Source organism: Dunckerocampus dactyliophorus, chromosome 3 (assembly GCF_027744805.1).
Source record: "Dunckerocampus dactyliophorus isolate RoL2022-P2 chromosome 3, RoL_Ddac_1.1, whole genome shotgun sequence".
In the NCBI taxonomy this organism is placed as follows: Eukaryota; Metazoa; Chordata; class Actinopteri; order Syngnathiformes; family Syngnathidae; genus Dunckerocampus; species Dunckerocampus dactyliophorus.
This window is the reverse complement of record NC_072821.1, coordinates 28,526,745-28,541,797: the sequence shown is the minus strand read 5'-3', so window position 1 is coordinate 28,541,797 and position 15,053 is coordinate 28,526,745. Positions and strand designations below refer to the sequence as shown.

Sequence of the window (15,053 nt, the reverse complement as noted above, 5' to 3'; positions counted from 1 at the left end):
AATTGTCCATCTACACAAGGTTTTAAAAACAACTCACACTGACTGTCTTCTTCTGGTGTGACTGTAATGTTGTCAGCGTCTACAGATGGCAGTGAGTACATGCAATGCAATAAAGCAGACATACCTTGTGACATCTGGAAGCCACTGGACAGTCAAACTGGGCCACTCCAGGGCATGGGTCATCACCAGGTCGTACAGGAAAGGCGTATTTTTCTTCCAAATCTTGTACTCTTCATTGATGACTCTTTCCTCCACAGCGTCGTCATACACTGCAGCAGGGCACAATGACAAAGGTTATGCAGTGTTTCACATACATTCATTTATTTGTGGCGGCCACAAATGAATTTGGACGGCCAAAAAGAGATTTGGCGCTTCTCCCTCGCCCATAACACATTACAATGGGACTGTCTGTGTACCTTGTCGTTACAAAGATGGCACTGTAACGCTGCTTCTTAACCCACCTCATACACACCTGGTCTACCAGAGAACCCTGTATATATCTTTATCTATAATACTGTTAAATATTGTGTCTTAACTTTTTAAAGACAGATATCCCTCAGGTCTGGCACTGCTGGTAGCTCAGCTAACACCGACAGCACTTCTTTCATGCAACTGTTTTGGGAGTTTGTGTGTGTTATTGGTATTTGCAGCATTTTTCTTTTGCATGTGTCTTTCATTCTGCAGCGTTTATTGTCGATTTTTTTGCGCTGCATGTGTTTTATGGGTATGTGTTCTTGGGTTTGTGGATTATTTCTGTGTTTGGACGTTGTTGCGCCTTTGCCCCTGTCGGCCACCGTAATTAACTGACTACTGTGCATACCACTGTAAGGACAATCAACCTAATTACAGTAAGTACTGTGTGATGAGCTTACATGTAGGAGAGGTTCACAACATCGTTTCAGGAAGAGCAGCGTGCTAACTACTTGTTTCATCAAACATTATGTCATAATATGATATAATGATCTTAAGAAGAAGTTGTTTTCTTTACGTCCACTGACTTCAGAATGTGTTTACCCAGTGCAGACAGAACTAGCATGTGATGCTAACGCCCATACTGTATAACGGCCGGTGAGCGTGCTAAAGTGGCAACGATGAACCAACAAACTCAACAGTAAATTAACCTACCTTCTTTATCGGCCATGTTCTTCTTCGATCACGCTACTGGGTGCAAACTAATTAGGTGTGTACCATTGATTAGCTCTGCCGCGGTATGTTTTACGTGTGTTATTAGTGTTGCTATAGTATACCCCCTCAATGCTACTAGCCCACACTTCCTATTCAGCGCGGAAACTGCCCAGAAGAGCTACTGCGCACGCGTGAGAGCGCGCAAACGAAAAGATCAGCGTTGCGCGATAACTGCGCAAACGCAGCTTTAAAATTGCACAGGCGATGCTACAAAATTTGGCATAAGTTACAGTAAGAAATAGTATAAACATCTTGTGTTTACATGGTATATGGAATAAGAATAATGTCTGATATCAATTACCCTGATTCAGTTCATCTGTTGGTTGGTGTGTTATGCTGCTTTCATTTTTATGCTACTCCTAAATCTCGTGGAGATTTTTGAAATTTCTCATGTCACTACTTTAGGAAGTCCACGTTGGCAACTTGCTTGATGTCCAACGGCAACCGCTGCTCAGTACCGTTTATTGTTTCTTCTTGAAAATTGCAGCCAGAAAGTGTTTTTTTCGAATCGAATGTAAGAAGTCTGAAGATACTTTGTTTTCCTGGTTCCTCTGCTCTCGCTACTTCATGGACTGCTGTTTAGTGAACAAAGCACAGTTCCACGCGAGATTTTTCAATATTCATCAGATTACAGTATATCCAATACCCACATTTTTCATTACTGTTTGCTGATAACCATTAGTGTGTAACCGTTTGAGGGGGGCGTGTCTCTATGCGGCTTTGAGCAGTGTCGGAGGATGGGGTGCTGAAGCTGACCCCTGACCAATCACAACAGAGCAGGCGTCGTTTGGGAGGCGGCTGCTGAATCTGAGCGTGTCGGCACACAACAATACACACAACTTGATATATATGAAGTATTTTAATAAATAAACTTACTATAGTGACCTGAGGGTATATCATTTTAAAAGCCCCGGAAATTATCAGAATAGGACCACTTCAGACAAATGCAATTGTTTTTGAGCTTCTCATCTGCCTGCTGTCACTTGCAATCATTTATTTAACCCAAACAATTCATCAGCAATTAGCTGATGATTGCTTAAAAAAAAAATATATATATATATAATTATTATTATTATTGTTATTAATGGCCATTCCATTGAATCGGTGCAATTGTGTACCCAGGAAATATCATTTGTAAATGCACAATTTGATTCACTGTACAATACATGTTTTAATGGAGCAAAGTTTCCTGCACATTGATGGGATTGCATATTTAATAAATAAATAATACATTGAAAAGATACTACCTTGAATACTGGAAAAAATAACATTTGTCACCTGTCCGTGATTCCTAAAATTACATTTTGTCATGTAATATAATAATTTAAATCCTTCAGAAATATTATAATTTCTTTTGTACATATGTGTGTTAGTCATTTTAAGTTTATTTTCTGGGGAAAAAAAGTCAAAATTCACACTTGAGTGGTGTCCCTGGGTTTCAGTCTGTTAACCTTGCACATTACCCCCTGAAAATGTGGATTATTGATTGGATTATGTGGATTATTAATTAATACACCGGAAGTTTCATCATTCAGATCCTCTGCAGGCAAATAATTCACTCACTTATTTTTCTGTATATTCCATGACATTTCATCTATGACTTGGGATTCAGTTTTAGGGTTTGGTTTGACCCTTGAAGGATTAGGGATAGAGGTTAAGGGTTAGGAGTTAGAGGTTAAGGTTCATGTTCAGGTTAACCCTTGAAGGTGTATCTATATTGCAGTAGTTGGTAGTCTTCGATTGCTATTCACTGGTGTGCAAAAAGCACATGAAACTGGCTGCTAAGTAGTGCATTGCCAACTCACATGATCCCAAACAGCAGCAGTCATAACACTGCCTCAAAGCAGACATAGCACTTTACAGCCACAAAAGCCCCTCTGGCATGCACAATTTATCATATATTTCTCACTTTCACACTGTTCACAGTGAGCCCTTCAAATGGCATTAATCTTCATTTGAGAGCCGGCTCTCTGACACCAAGCCTGATGCAGCTTGTAGCATCCTAAAGGGAAACCCCAGCACAAAAATGGAGGCAATTTGCTTTACGGCTGAAACCCTGCGCTCTGAATACATTATCTAAACGCTCATCTGACTTTGCTTTGCTACTGCTGCCCCTCAGCAACGACAAAAGGGGTGTCGGGGGCTGGGTCAGGAGCCCAGTGGTACCGTGATGGCCAGCCAGAATGAATATGTGAAAAAGAGGCAGACATCCAGTAAATAATAGTTGCTATTCTGCCCCTCGGCAAGTGGTGGGGGTGAGCTTAAAGGCGGCAGGGGAGTGGGGGTTGACTCCATATGATGTGCCAGGGCCAGACGTGGCACCAAGACCCAGAGCTGTCACCCCTCCGGAAACATCACCCCCGCCTCCACAATTTGTGTACTTAACACTTCATTTGGCACATGACAGGTGCTTATTTCCTTGTGTCGGCTTTTCCCTATTGCAGAGATGCCTCTGAGCCCAGGGTGTCTGTTACGGGTGTCTGTCCCGCGTGCTTGCTAGCTGATGAAGCGGGGGACTTCACCAGTGATACTTCTCATATCCACTTACGCTATACATTTTCAGCCTACTGAGCATGGCTTGACTGGGATTGGCTTGGATGACTCCATAAATAAGAGGAGCGTAACTGTACGCCATCAGCACGGTTTTAAGGTCACCATTCGAGCTCATTTTGAGTTCTGTAAGGAAACAAAATGCAAAACTTCTTAGCTTTCGTGAGTGATGAAATGAAACATAAAAACGTGCAAACTGCTAGCAGGTAAAAACAAATTCAATATGAAATAATATATAACAGTATAATAATAATATACAACAAGGGTGTCCAAATGTTGTAGATCAATATATGCTACGCTCTCTGAAGTAAACATCAACGTCTTAGTAGTGTCGTAGTGTGAAGTAGGAGCGTAGTATCTAATGTTTAGGGTCGCAACAATACCGAAAATTCACAGCTCGGTTTGATTCGATATTTAGTGTGATGGTTTGATATTTTTTCTAGACAAAAATACATTTTTATGCCTTTTTTTAAACTCGTATTTTATTGAAATGACCAAAATTTGTTTCAAATTAAATGTATCTTGTGCGGCTATACCTGCCTCATTTTCTCCTGTGCATGCTTACAAGTTACCACCACATGAAAAAAAATATAAGAAAATACATTTAAAATAAAATAAATAATTCACATTTCAATTCAACATGGCAATAAAGATAATGACATATAATTCATCAACAGTTGTGTTCATACTGTAGATTTAATAGTATGCAGCATTTATTATTTCCACACTTCATGTGCACATCCAGTTTGCTATTAAAGGTTACAATTATCAAATAAACCAAAACAATTATCCAAATGACAATACAGCCAAGGTCAAGGCACCACATAAAAAACTTACGCCATAAAAATATTTTTTCAATTCATCATAAGATAATAGCAACAATAATGAGTAAGTGTAGAAAAACACATTTCCATAATGGAGTTCGGGGCGTGTTTTGCATGGAACAAATGCAATGAGGACTTTTATTGTACGTATAAGCATCTTACCGCTGACTTATTTCATTGGCAATTTGGATAATAAAGATGAAAAATGCAATTTTGCATGCCATTTCAGACGCAGTGTGTTGCCCGCCACAACAGGAGTTACTGATTGCTTCGGCCTGCAGATTCCATCTTTGCCGCGGAGGAGCAACAGCGAATCAAAGAGGGAACTTTGATATCAGCTGAATTCAAGAAATAACTCACAGCAAAACACAAAGGTGGCATCCATGTTGACCTCGCTTCCACATCGTGTCTTTGTTCATAATCACATCTTCAGTGAAGGTAAAAGTAACCTTAATGTTCATTTATCCCTTTCATTCATCATTTATATGCATTTTGAATTGTTTTCTGCTTCTAAAACTATAAAAAATGTGTTTTGTGTTAACATTTTTGGTTTTCTGGAACGGAAGAATTGGATATACATGATTTTTTATGGGAAAAATGTATTTGGTTAGAGAATGTTTCGGTTGGACCTTGTGGAACGGATTGATGATGTTAACTAAGGTTCCACTGTATTTTTAAATCGAAAAGGATCGGCCCACCCCTACTTTAAACATCCACTCATTTCTTTGAACGAAAAAACAAACAGTAATCTCTATTACTGCATTTGCTTTATTTCTAAGAACAAATGATCTCTCTGCCTGTTAGTGGAGTTACTTAAGTCTGGAGAAGATACCTTGCACGAAGAGAGTGTAAGATGTTTACCCTTGAAAGTACCCACTCTCCCCTCCTTGTTATAAATATTTGAAAGTCCTGTTGCGCCTGTGTCTTCCTTTTTGTGCCCTGGAGGACTTTCCTGGAAATTGTAATCACACTTGTCATGCTTAAGTCCTTTACGTCTCGTTGTCAAAGTCACGGTTTCATCATTCACAGCAAAATCCCAAGGCTGCGGTTGACAATTAAAAACAGGAATGGGACTGGTCCTCGTTTTGTCCTTGTCAATCACAAGGAGGACTGACTCTTTTCCTGCAGGCCACAGGCAAGACTGCAGGGAGCGATTGTCAGGTGGCATTACTGTCCCGCTAACGCTGCTAAAAGCCAGCTTTTTTACGTGACAAAAAATGGTGATGCATTATTGAATACAGAGATCAGGGAGCATTTCTACAAGGAGCTTGAGCTCTGTTGCAGGGTGATGGGGAGATGGCAGTGAGGCTTTTCTATTTTCCTCACACATACATGCGTACACGTGTGCTCGTTGACAATGATCTATACTCTCCTGAACCTTCGTCTGGTAAATAAAGTGCAATATTTGAGGTCAAACAACTTTCCTTATGAGGAACAAATATACAAGCTTTGGTTGACCTCAAGTTCAATACTGACATCTGCATACTACAATAAAACTTCGATACACAGTAATCTCTCATTTATTGCGGTTAATTGGTTCCCGACTGTGATATGGGAATTTTCCTCAAGTAGGATTCCATCCATCCATCCATTTTCTATGCCGCTTATCCTCACTAGTGTTGTGGGGATATGCTGGAGCCTGTCTCAGGTGACTTCTGGCGGGAGGCGGGGTGCACCCTGGACTTGTCGATGAAGTAGGATTTGTGTACTTAGAATATAGAAAACCTCTACGACCTACTAATATACACTTTTAAACATTTTTAAAGCCCTTGACATGAAATAACACCCCTTTAGTCACCTTTATGGTCCTATTACGCAATATAGTAGACATAATAAGAGAAAATAAGACATAATATAAACTCACACATGTTAGAATTGGGAGAGTTCCTTGTGGTTGTTTCTTTTTTTTTTTTTCTTTTTTACTTTCGGACTTCTCGTGGTGGTTAATTAACATTACTGACACCTCGTGACCACTGTAGGATACTACGTATAACGTAACATTAACATGATGGGTTATCGGAATGTCTTGTATTTGTATTTTAGTCCATTTTGGCAATTTTTATCCATGCAAATGCTTGCTTTAGGCAAAAATACGTAAAATTTGCTTAAACATGCATATTTTTTGACTAATAATAGGCTGTAGTCAACCATGAAACAGCGATGATTTATTAATATATTTAGAAAAACAGTGACAGAATGAAGCCGTGAAATTCAAAGCGGGATGACTACTGTATTCCTCATATTCCTTACAACAAATACATGATATCACTTCACTTAGCATTCTTTTGTCTTGTGTGGAGATAAAATACTGTAGCTTTTACCCGAACTTTGAGAGAATGATGAGAAGGTTGATCAACACTCCATCCATCCATCCATCTTCTATGCCGCTTATCCTCACTAGGATCGCAGGTATGCTGGAGCCTATCCCAGCTGACTTCAGGCTAGAGGCGGGGTACACCCTGGACTGGTCACCAACTGAGTGCGACACCCCTGATTTAATTATTAGCTTAGCTTCAGCTTCAGAACCCTCCCCTTCTCTCTTCAATTTCAGATTTAATGCCGAAATATGTCTCACACACTTATTAAACACATTTAAAGTATAAAATGTATACTTGTTCACCACTAATGAATGATAATGATAAGATCATCCATAAACACATGGAATAGGAGTCACAGTGTAAAAGTTATAAACAATATTAGTTTCACTTTTGCGTCTCACAGCAACTATGGTGCATTCAATGTCCACCAAACAAAGTGCCAAATCTCATGGCTTCAGGAAACAGCATTATCATTTAATCACAAAGATATAAACATGTAAAAATGGTGGACTTTTTGGGTGAATGAGATGTGTTTTTGGAGTCAACAACAGTCCTTTTTGTGGAAAAAAAAGGGGTCTCACTTTACAATAAGGTACACAAAAATACAGTAGTTACTGAGGAACTAATGAGGAACTAATGAGTAATGCTTAGGGTTAGGGTTAGGTAGGTTCGTTCCTCATTAACTACTGTAACTTTGTGTACCTTATTGTAAAGTGTTACCAAAAAATGTGATGTATTTTTTTGAAAAAAAAAACCGCTCATATTTACAGGGCCATGAATGCTGAATTGAGTGTTACGGGCGTATTAGTTTCATATGGCGCATATAGGCGCATATGTTTCTTCTGTTCTTATTCATTTTCTTGTGTTTTCTTTCTTTTTTGGGGGAATGAACAGAATAAGAATTTCATTGCAGTGTATAATGACCTGTCTCACTATGCATATGACAATAAAACTCTTGAATCTTGAATCTTAGTTGCAGGCGGAAAATGCAGAGTTTCGCCATTCGCTGGTGGTCCTGGTACGTAAGCACCATGAAACGTGGGGATTTACTGTATAACGTCAACAAAAAACATACATTTGTGTCTCAACTTTTGCTATAGATATTATGGGTATGGATGGATCGTAGCGCACAGTATGGTGCTGGTGTCACCAAGAAGAGCAAGCCATCATTGCAGGTTTTTTGTGCTAAATGTACTTACCTTGTCAATGAGTTGGCTTTGAAGGTTTGTTGTGGAGATAAACATAACCCTGATGACTTCTCCACCGTGTTTGTTGAACACTTCTGAAAACACGGACTCTCAATAGTGTATCCTTGTCATTGCGGTGACAGCAGTGAAAAACATGCTTTTCACTCCCTTTCTCTCCAAAACCTTTTTTCTACATCTGTTTTTACACGTTCTGCGTGCACGTGAACTCAGGTTAGTCAATCTTTTTCTCTATTTTGTGCCATGCTGACAGCGGTACAGGAGTTAATTGTTCCGTGGTGTGTTTGGCTTCCTGGTGGAGAATGGATGAGGATCAGATGGAGGTCAGGGTTCACAATGACATGCGTTTAGTGAGTGCTGGAAATGGAGAGGACGCCATTGAACAGCAGGTTGAATAGGAGTTCCACCAAAGCACTTAAACCTGTCTGTACACTGCAGCCAATAAAAGGCCATGATAGTATTTACAATGAATACAAACTTTGACACTTTGTCAAATGTTGGACTCACAAAGAGGGTGCTGTTGTCTCCAATAAAGTAAGCAGACAACAAGTCACTGTCAATACTTGAAGAAAACTTTCAATTCAACCTGCTGGAGAAAACTCTAACAATCATATTCACTTTGTAAGCAAGTAAACATCTGGATTGTAATTACAGTTGAAGAGTTAATGTCATTTTGTGGCATCCACCACAATGAAGAACACACTAAACTTCCTTACATCCTTACAACTCCTTACTTCAAGCTTCATTCGATCACAGTTTTTCAAAAATATATGAATTAATAAATCATGCTGGTTTTTTGGTTGACTACGGCTTATTATTAGTCAAAAATGTGCATATTTAAGCAAATTTTACATATTTTTTGATGAAATAAAGCATTTTCAAGCATTAATATGGCTAAATAAAGTAAAATAGAAATATAAGGCATTCAGAAGATGCATTCAAAGACATTGTGATGATATGTAGTATTCTGCAGTGGTCACTAGGTGTCAGTAATGTTACTGTAATGTTGGGTGAAACACACAAGTACCAGACTTGATCGTTGTCGGAACAAGAAGCTTTCATTGCAGGTTTGAATGATCTCACAACAGGCACAATAATCCCTAACACAGGTTGCTGTTGCACAATTTACAGCAACACATTTACAGCAACACACACGCCACAAGTCTTATTTATGTCATAAATAGCTTATTTTCTCTCATTATATCAACTTTATTGGGTAATAGGAGTGTAAAGAGACTGTAGGGGTGTTATTTCATGTCCAGAGGCCTGTAATCATGCTAAAACCGTATTTTCGTAAAGCCGTAAACATGTTTTCTATGCTCTAAATACAAAATATTCCATTTATAATTAGGGAATTCTACTTATTACAAATTTATTTCTCACGGTGAGGTCGAGAACAAATTAACAGCGATAAACGAGGGATTACTGATCATAAAATTGTTGTGAAGTTGTAAAAAATGCAATGATGTTTTTGATTTCTTCCCTGCTTATGAGAAATTGGGACTGATGTGTGCAAGTAGTATTGATTATACAATAATACAATCATTTTGTTGCATTTCACTGGTTTCAGTCTGTGAAACCTGGATTATGCTCCTGTGTCGAGACATTAGCGTACACTACATCGGATCGCTCCTCCCCCTCTAGTGTAGCGTGACATGCGCCTCAAAAAAGTATCTAAACTCAGACTGTAAAGGCTGTGATTGGTCGACTTGCAGAACATTGTTTCCTGTGTGTATGCAGCTCGTTCTGAGAGTAAAGCCTTTTTCTCAATTTTGGATCAACAATGGCAATAAAAAGTAACGTATCGATTAGTTTCAACGGCAAAAACACTCCCCTTCTCTCTTTAATCACGATCATTCACTTATTAAGAAGGAAGCAAACATGCTAAATGCAGTAATTCCCCGTTTATCGCGGTTAATTGATTCCAGACCCGACCGTGATAAGTGAATTTCTGCTCAGTATGATTCCTTATTTGTAAATTGATTTTTTTTCACCATGTCGTTTACACTCTTATTACCCAATATAGTCGACGAGAAAATAAGACATAATATTGACTTAAATGTTGGGGAAGTTCCTTGTTCTTTTTTACTTCCAGTTTCTGTACAGTAGTTCCTGCGGTGGCTATTGACTTCATGAATGTAACATTACTGACACCTGGTGACCAGTACAGAATACTACATATCATCACGTCTTTGAATGCATCTTCTGAATGCCTTATATTTGTATTTTATGTCATTTAGCCATTTTTATGCTTGAAAATGCTTCATTTAGACAAAAAATACGTCAAATTTACTTCAACATGCATGTATTTTTTTTTACTCATAATAGGCCGTATTCAACCACGAAACTGCATGATTTATTATATCAAATAAAATAATATAATGTATACAGTGGTGTGAAAAAGTGTTTGCCTACTTCTTGATTTCTTGTTTTTTTTTTGCATGTTTGTCACACTTAAATGTTTCAGATCATTAAAAAAAATGTAATATTAGTCAACGACAACACAACTGAACACAAAATGCAGTTTTGAAATGAAACTGTTTATTATTAAGGGAGAAAAAAAATCCAAACCTACATGACCCTGTGTAAAAAGTGATGGCACCCTGAACCTAATAACTGGTTGGGCCACCCTTAGCAGCAACAACTGTAATCAAGCATTTGCAATAATTTGCAATGAGTCTCTTACAGTGCTGTAGAGGAATTTTGGCCGCCTCATCTTTGCAGAATTGTTTTAATTCAGCCATGGAGGGTTTTCGAGCATGAACCGCCTTTTTAAGGTCATGCCAAAGCATCTCAATGGGATTCAGGTCAGGACTTTGATTAGGCCACTCCAAAGTCTTCATTTTGTTTTTCTTCAGCCATTCAAAGGTGGACTTGATGGTGGGTTTTGGATCCTTGTCCTGCTGCAGGACCCAAGTTGGTTTCAGCTTGAGGTCAAGAACATTCTCCTTCAGGATTTTTTGGTAGACAGCAGAATTCATGGTTCTATTGATCATAGCAAGTCTTTTAGGTCTTGAAGCAGCAAAACAGCCCCAGACCATCACACTACCACCACCCTATTTTGCTGTTGTTATGAAGTTCTTTTTCTGAAATGCAGTGCTACTTTTACGCCAGATGTAATGGGACACACCTTCCAAAAAGTTCAAACTTTTGTCTCATCAGACCACAGAGTATTTTTCCAAAGGTCTTGGGGATCATCAAGATGTTTTCTGGCAAATTAAGACGAACCTTAATGTTCTTTTTGTTCAGCAGTGGTTTTCATCTTGGAACTCTGCCATGCAGGCCGTTTTTGCCCAGTGTCTTTCTCATGGTGGAGTCATGGACACTGATCTTAACTGAGGCAACTGAGGCCTGCAGTTCTTTGGATGTTGTTGTGGGGTCTTTTGTGACCTCTGGATGAGTTGTCGCTGTGCTCTTGGGGGGATTTTCACTCCTGGGAAGGTTCACCACTCTCCATGTTTTTGCCATTTGTGGATAATGGCGCTCACTGTGGTTTGCTGGAGTCCAAAAGCTTTAGAAATGGCTTTTTAACCTTTTCCAGACGATAGATCTCAATCACTTTCTTTCTGGGTGGGCGGGCAATCAGTTTTTCACACAGGGCCATGTAGGTTTGGATTTTTGTTCTCACTTCACAATAACAATCACAAGAAAAAGTTTCATTTAAAAAACTGCATTTTGTGGTCAGTTGTGTTGTCATTAACTAATATTTGAACGTGTTTGATGGTCTGAAACATTTAAGTGAGACAAACATGCAAAAAATAAGAAATCAGGAATGGGGCAAAACACTTTTTCAGACCACTGTGTAAAATATATTTTATATGTCTATTATAAAATATATATAAAACATATTTTGGAAAAATCATGATGGAGTGAAGCCACAAAATTCAAAGCGCAAATTGGCGAGGGAATACTGTATAGCACTTGAAGCAAAATGAATAACACTATAGTTGTGTGGTGGGGGTTTTGGTGGGGATGGGTGCTACTTACATTTCTTCAAGGTCGTTAGGCCTGCCATTCCGGGGATGAGAAAGAAAAGGACAGTAAGGGAAAATGTAATTTTTATTTTCATGCGCACTAAAATTGAATGCTGGTTTGCATATGTGGCACCTATGAATTGTTGCAGAGGTGGACGCTTAGAGTAAAAGTAACACTGAGTGTGTGGCTGCAAGTTTTTGTGCATGTTAGCATCAGCCAGGGCAGAGAAAGGACACTGTGGGTGAGCGGGCAGGATGAAAGTTGCCCCCAGCTGGGTCGGCTGTACTGGTTACTGTGGTATGAACGCTCAAAGCTCCTCTTCAGACCCCCTGGCTTGCTTCGGGACAGCTGACATCAATGAGGAAGTCCAGCATCTCATGGCATTATTTCAGCCAGCTTAAGCATCTTGAAAGTCTAAATGACGCTGCTTATTTGTCTGGGCTGCTGCTTTTGCTTCAGCGTGAGTGTGGGGTGAGTAGAGTCAGGAAATCATGGGGGTATTTAACAAGGCTTGGGTAATTGATTGTGGCAGATCCTGCCAGCAAACAGCAGGTCCACAGCCGCCGTCCCTGCGCCCAGCAGAGGGCCTGCATTGATGTGGATAAGGGAATTATATCTACTCTGGTGACTCGCACAGGATGACACTCCAAATTCAATGAAAGCAATCTACTGTATGCCCCATCATTTCACATTGTTTCAGCAAAAAAACTCATATTTCATCAAAGAACATTCACAGAGCAAGGTGTTATGTACTTCTCAGTTTCAGTGTAAAGCTTTGATAACATTCTATGTGCCAAAACCAAAAGTGAGTACACCCCTCAGTGAAAATGTCCAAATTGGGACACAAAGTGTATGAGGGGTGCAAATGTATGCCATTGTCACGGTTCGGTATGTGCCTCGGTTTTGAGGTCATTCTGGGTCCAGCAAGGGAACAAAATGCAAATCATATAAGTGCTTAGTTTTTGTTTAAACAGCTTTAATGATTTTTACAATGAAACATAAATTCAAATTGATGGCAGGTAATTTTTCTCCAATAAATACAATTCTCAAATAAAAAGTAAAAATATAGATGTACTGTATTTATGCATACACATATACATACGTGTATACACATATACTGTACATATAAATACATACACATATACTGTACATATAAATACATACATATATATATATATATATATATATATATATATATATATATATATATATATATATATATATATATATATATATATAGTTTGCATGTTGTCCCCGTGCGTACGTGGGTTTTCTCCGGGTCCTCCGGGTTCCTCCCACATTCCAAAAACATGCATTTTAGGTTAACTGGCGACTCTAAACTGTCCATAGTTATGAATGTGAGTGTGAAGTGTTGTTTGTCTATACAGTATGTGCTGCCGACCAGTTCAGGGTTTCCCCCACCTCTCGCCAATAGTCAGCTGGGATAGTCACAAGCATACCCCCGCAACCCTAATGAGGATAAGCCACATAGAAAACAGATGGATGGATGGATATTGTACATAAAAATTGAAGGGTGGGGGGTGGGGCACTATGATACATTTTGTACATTAAAGACGCTAAACGCAATCCAATGTAGGTCAATACATGTTAAACCATGCTCCCTCAATAATTGTGCCCCTCAAACTGTTATTCCTTCACTATGGCTACGTTCACACTGCAGGGTGTGATGCTCAATTCAGATTGTTTGTCCAAATCCGATTTTTTTATGTGGTTGTTCACATTGCCAAAAAAAACGAGACTTGTTAAAGTGAACACAAAGCGTCCGGGAAGAGACGTGCATGTTCAAAAGGATGACGTCACATGCATTTCTGTATGTTTACTGTAACGGACTTCTCAGCGGGCTCTCTAAAGGAGCTGTAAAAGAGCTGCAGTACATCCAGAATGCTGCTGCTGGAGTCCTGACTAGATATAGGAAGTATGACCATATTATTCCAGTACTCTGGTTTTTGCACTGGCTTCTTGTCGCTCAGAGGATAGACTTTAAAACAGTTCTGCTTGTGTGCAAGCCTTTTCATGACATGTTAGAGCCATGTGAACCATCTCGGGCTCTGAGAAGCTATGAGAGGGGTCTCCTGCGCGTGCCCAGAGTCAGGACTAAACACGGTTAGGCTGCGTTTCAGTTTTATGCTGCCAAAATTTTGAACAGTCTACCAGAAGATGTGCGACAATCCTCAACTTTGGCCATGTTCAAATCCAGGCTGAAAACATTTCGATTCAACGGTGCATTTAGCAACTTAAAATATTTTATCTGCACTAATTGTTGGTTTTATGGAATGATTTATGGAATTTTATGTTAGGATTTTAAAATGATTTTACGTTTTATGGAATGATTTTATGAAGTGGTTTGACCCTTCTTTTCTATAAAGCACTTGGAATTACCTTGTGTACGAATTGTGCTTGGTAAATAAACTTGCCTTGCTTAAAGATTGCTGCAGTGTGTGCACACTCTACTATCAACGACTTTGTGGCAATTTCAAAGATTTTGTGCAATGGGAGTCAATATTTTCTTGACCAAATGATTCCGCGTAGGAGATGAAGAAAAAAGGGCAAGAATTTTGGCTATAGCAGTTTGTGGAGGACTTGCTGCGATGTATAGGTCAGATATATGCGACCTAACTGTTCAGACTGCAGTTGATAAGATATAGCACATACCGGATTCACATCGCGGATCGCCATTAAAAAAAAAATCGGAATTGTACTGTTCACACTGACATGAAAAAATCAGATACAGGTCACATGTGAGCAAAAAAATCGGAATTGACCTGCAGTGTGAACATAGCCTGTGATACTATTTAATCATTACATTTTTGCAATACTGTAATAATTTCATTTCATTGTTAACAATAACAATGACAATAAAGATTAAATTCTGTTCATTCATGTGTTTTGTTTGGATCAGCACTCCCGAGACTTGTCTCCATGCCAACAATGCACAGACAGCCTGATGACATCATAGATGAGTGGCGGAGCTGGGG

The 15,053-nt window shown here is 39.2% G+C and overlaps 1 protein-coding gene and 1 long non-coding RNA gene across 5 annotated transcripts in view; one reads left to right on the top strand and one right to left on the bottom strand.

Annotated features, from left to right (window-relative positions):
- LOC129178888 (histone-binding protein RBBP7) overlaps positions 1 to 1,289 on the bottom strand; it is a 17,955-nt gene extending 16,666 nt beyond the window's left edge. For 2 of the 4 annotated variants that reach the window (XM_054771543.1, XM_054771544.1), the window contains exons 1-2: positions 1,126 to 1,289; positions 125 to 269 (exon numbers count right to left, since the gene is read on the bottom strand). In XM_054771543.1, the coding sequence (XP_054627518.1) occupies positions 125 to 269; positions 1,126 to 1,141 (161 nt within the window). In that variant the 5' untranslated portion in view covers positions 1,142 to 1,289. Of the gene's footprint in view, positions 1 to 124; positions 272 to 1,125 lie in introns of those variants that run through there. The other 2 variants (XM_054771545.1, XM_054771546.1) reach the window with 1 other exon arrangement.
- On the top strand, positions 822 to 15,053 carry LOC129178890 (uncharacterized). The gene is made up of 3 exons (XR_008569863.1): positions 822 to 848; positions 4,789 to 4,997; positions 14,978 to 15,053. It is a non-coding gene; the product is annotated as an uncharacterized LOC129178890 (long non-coding RNA).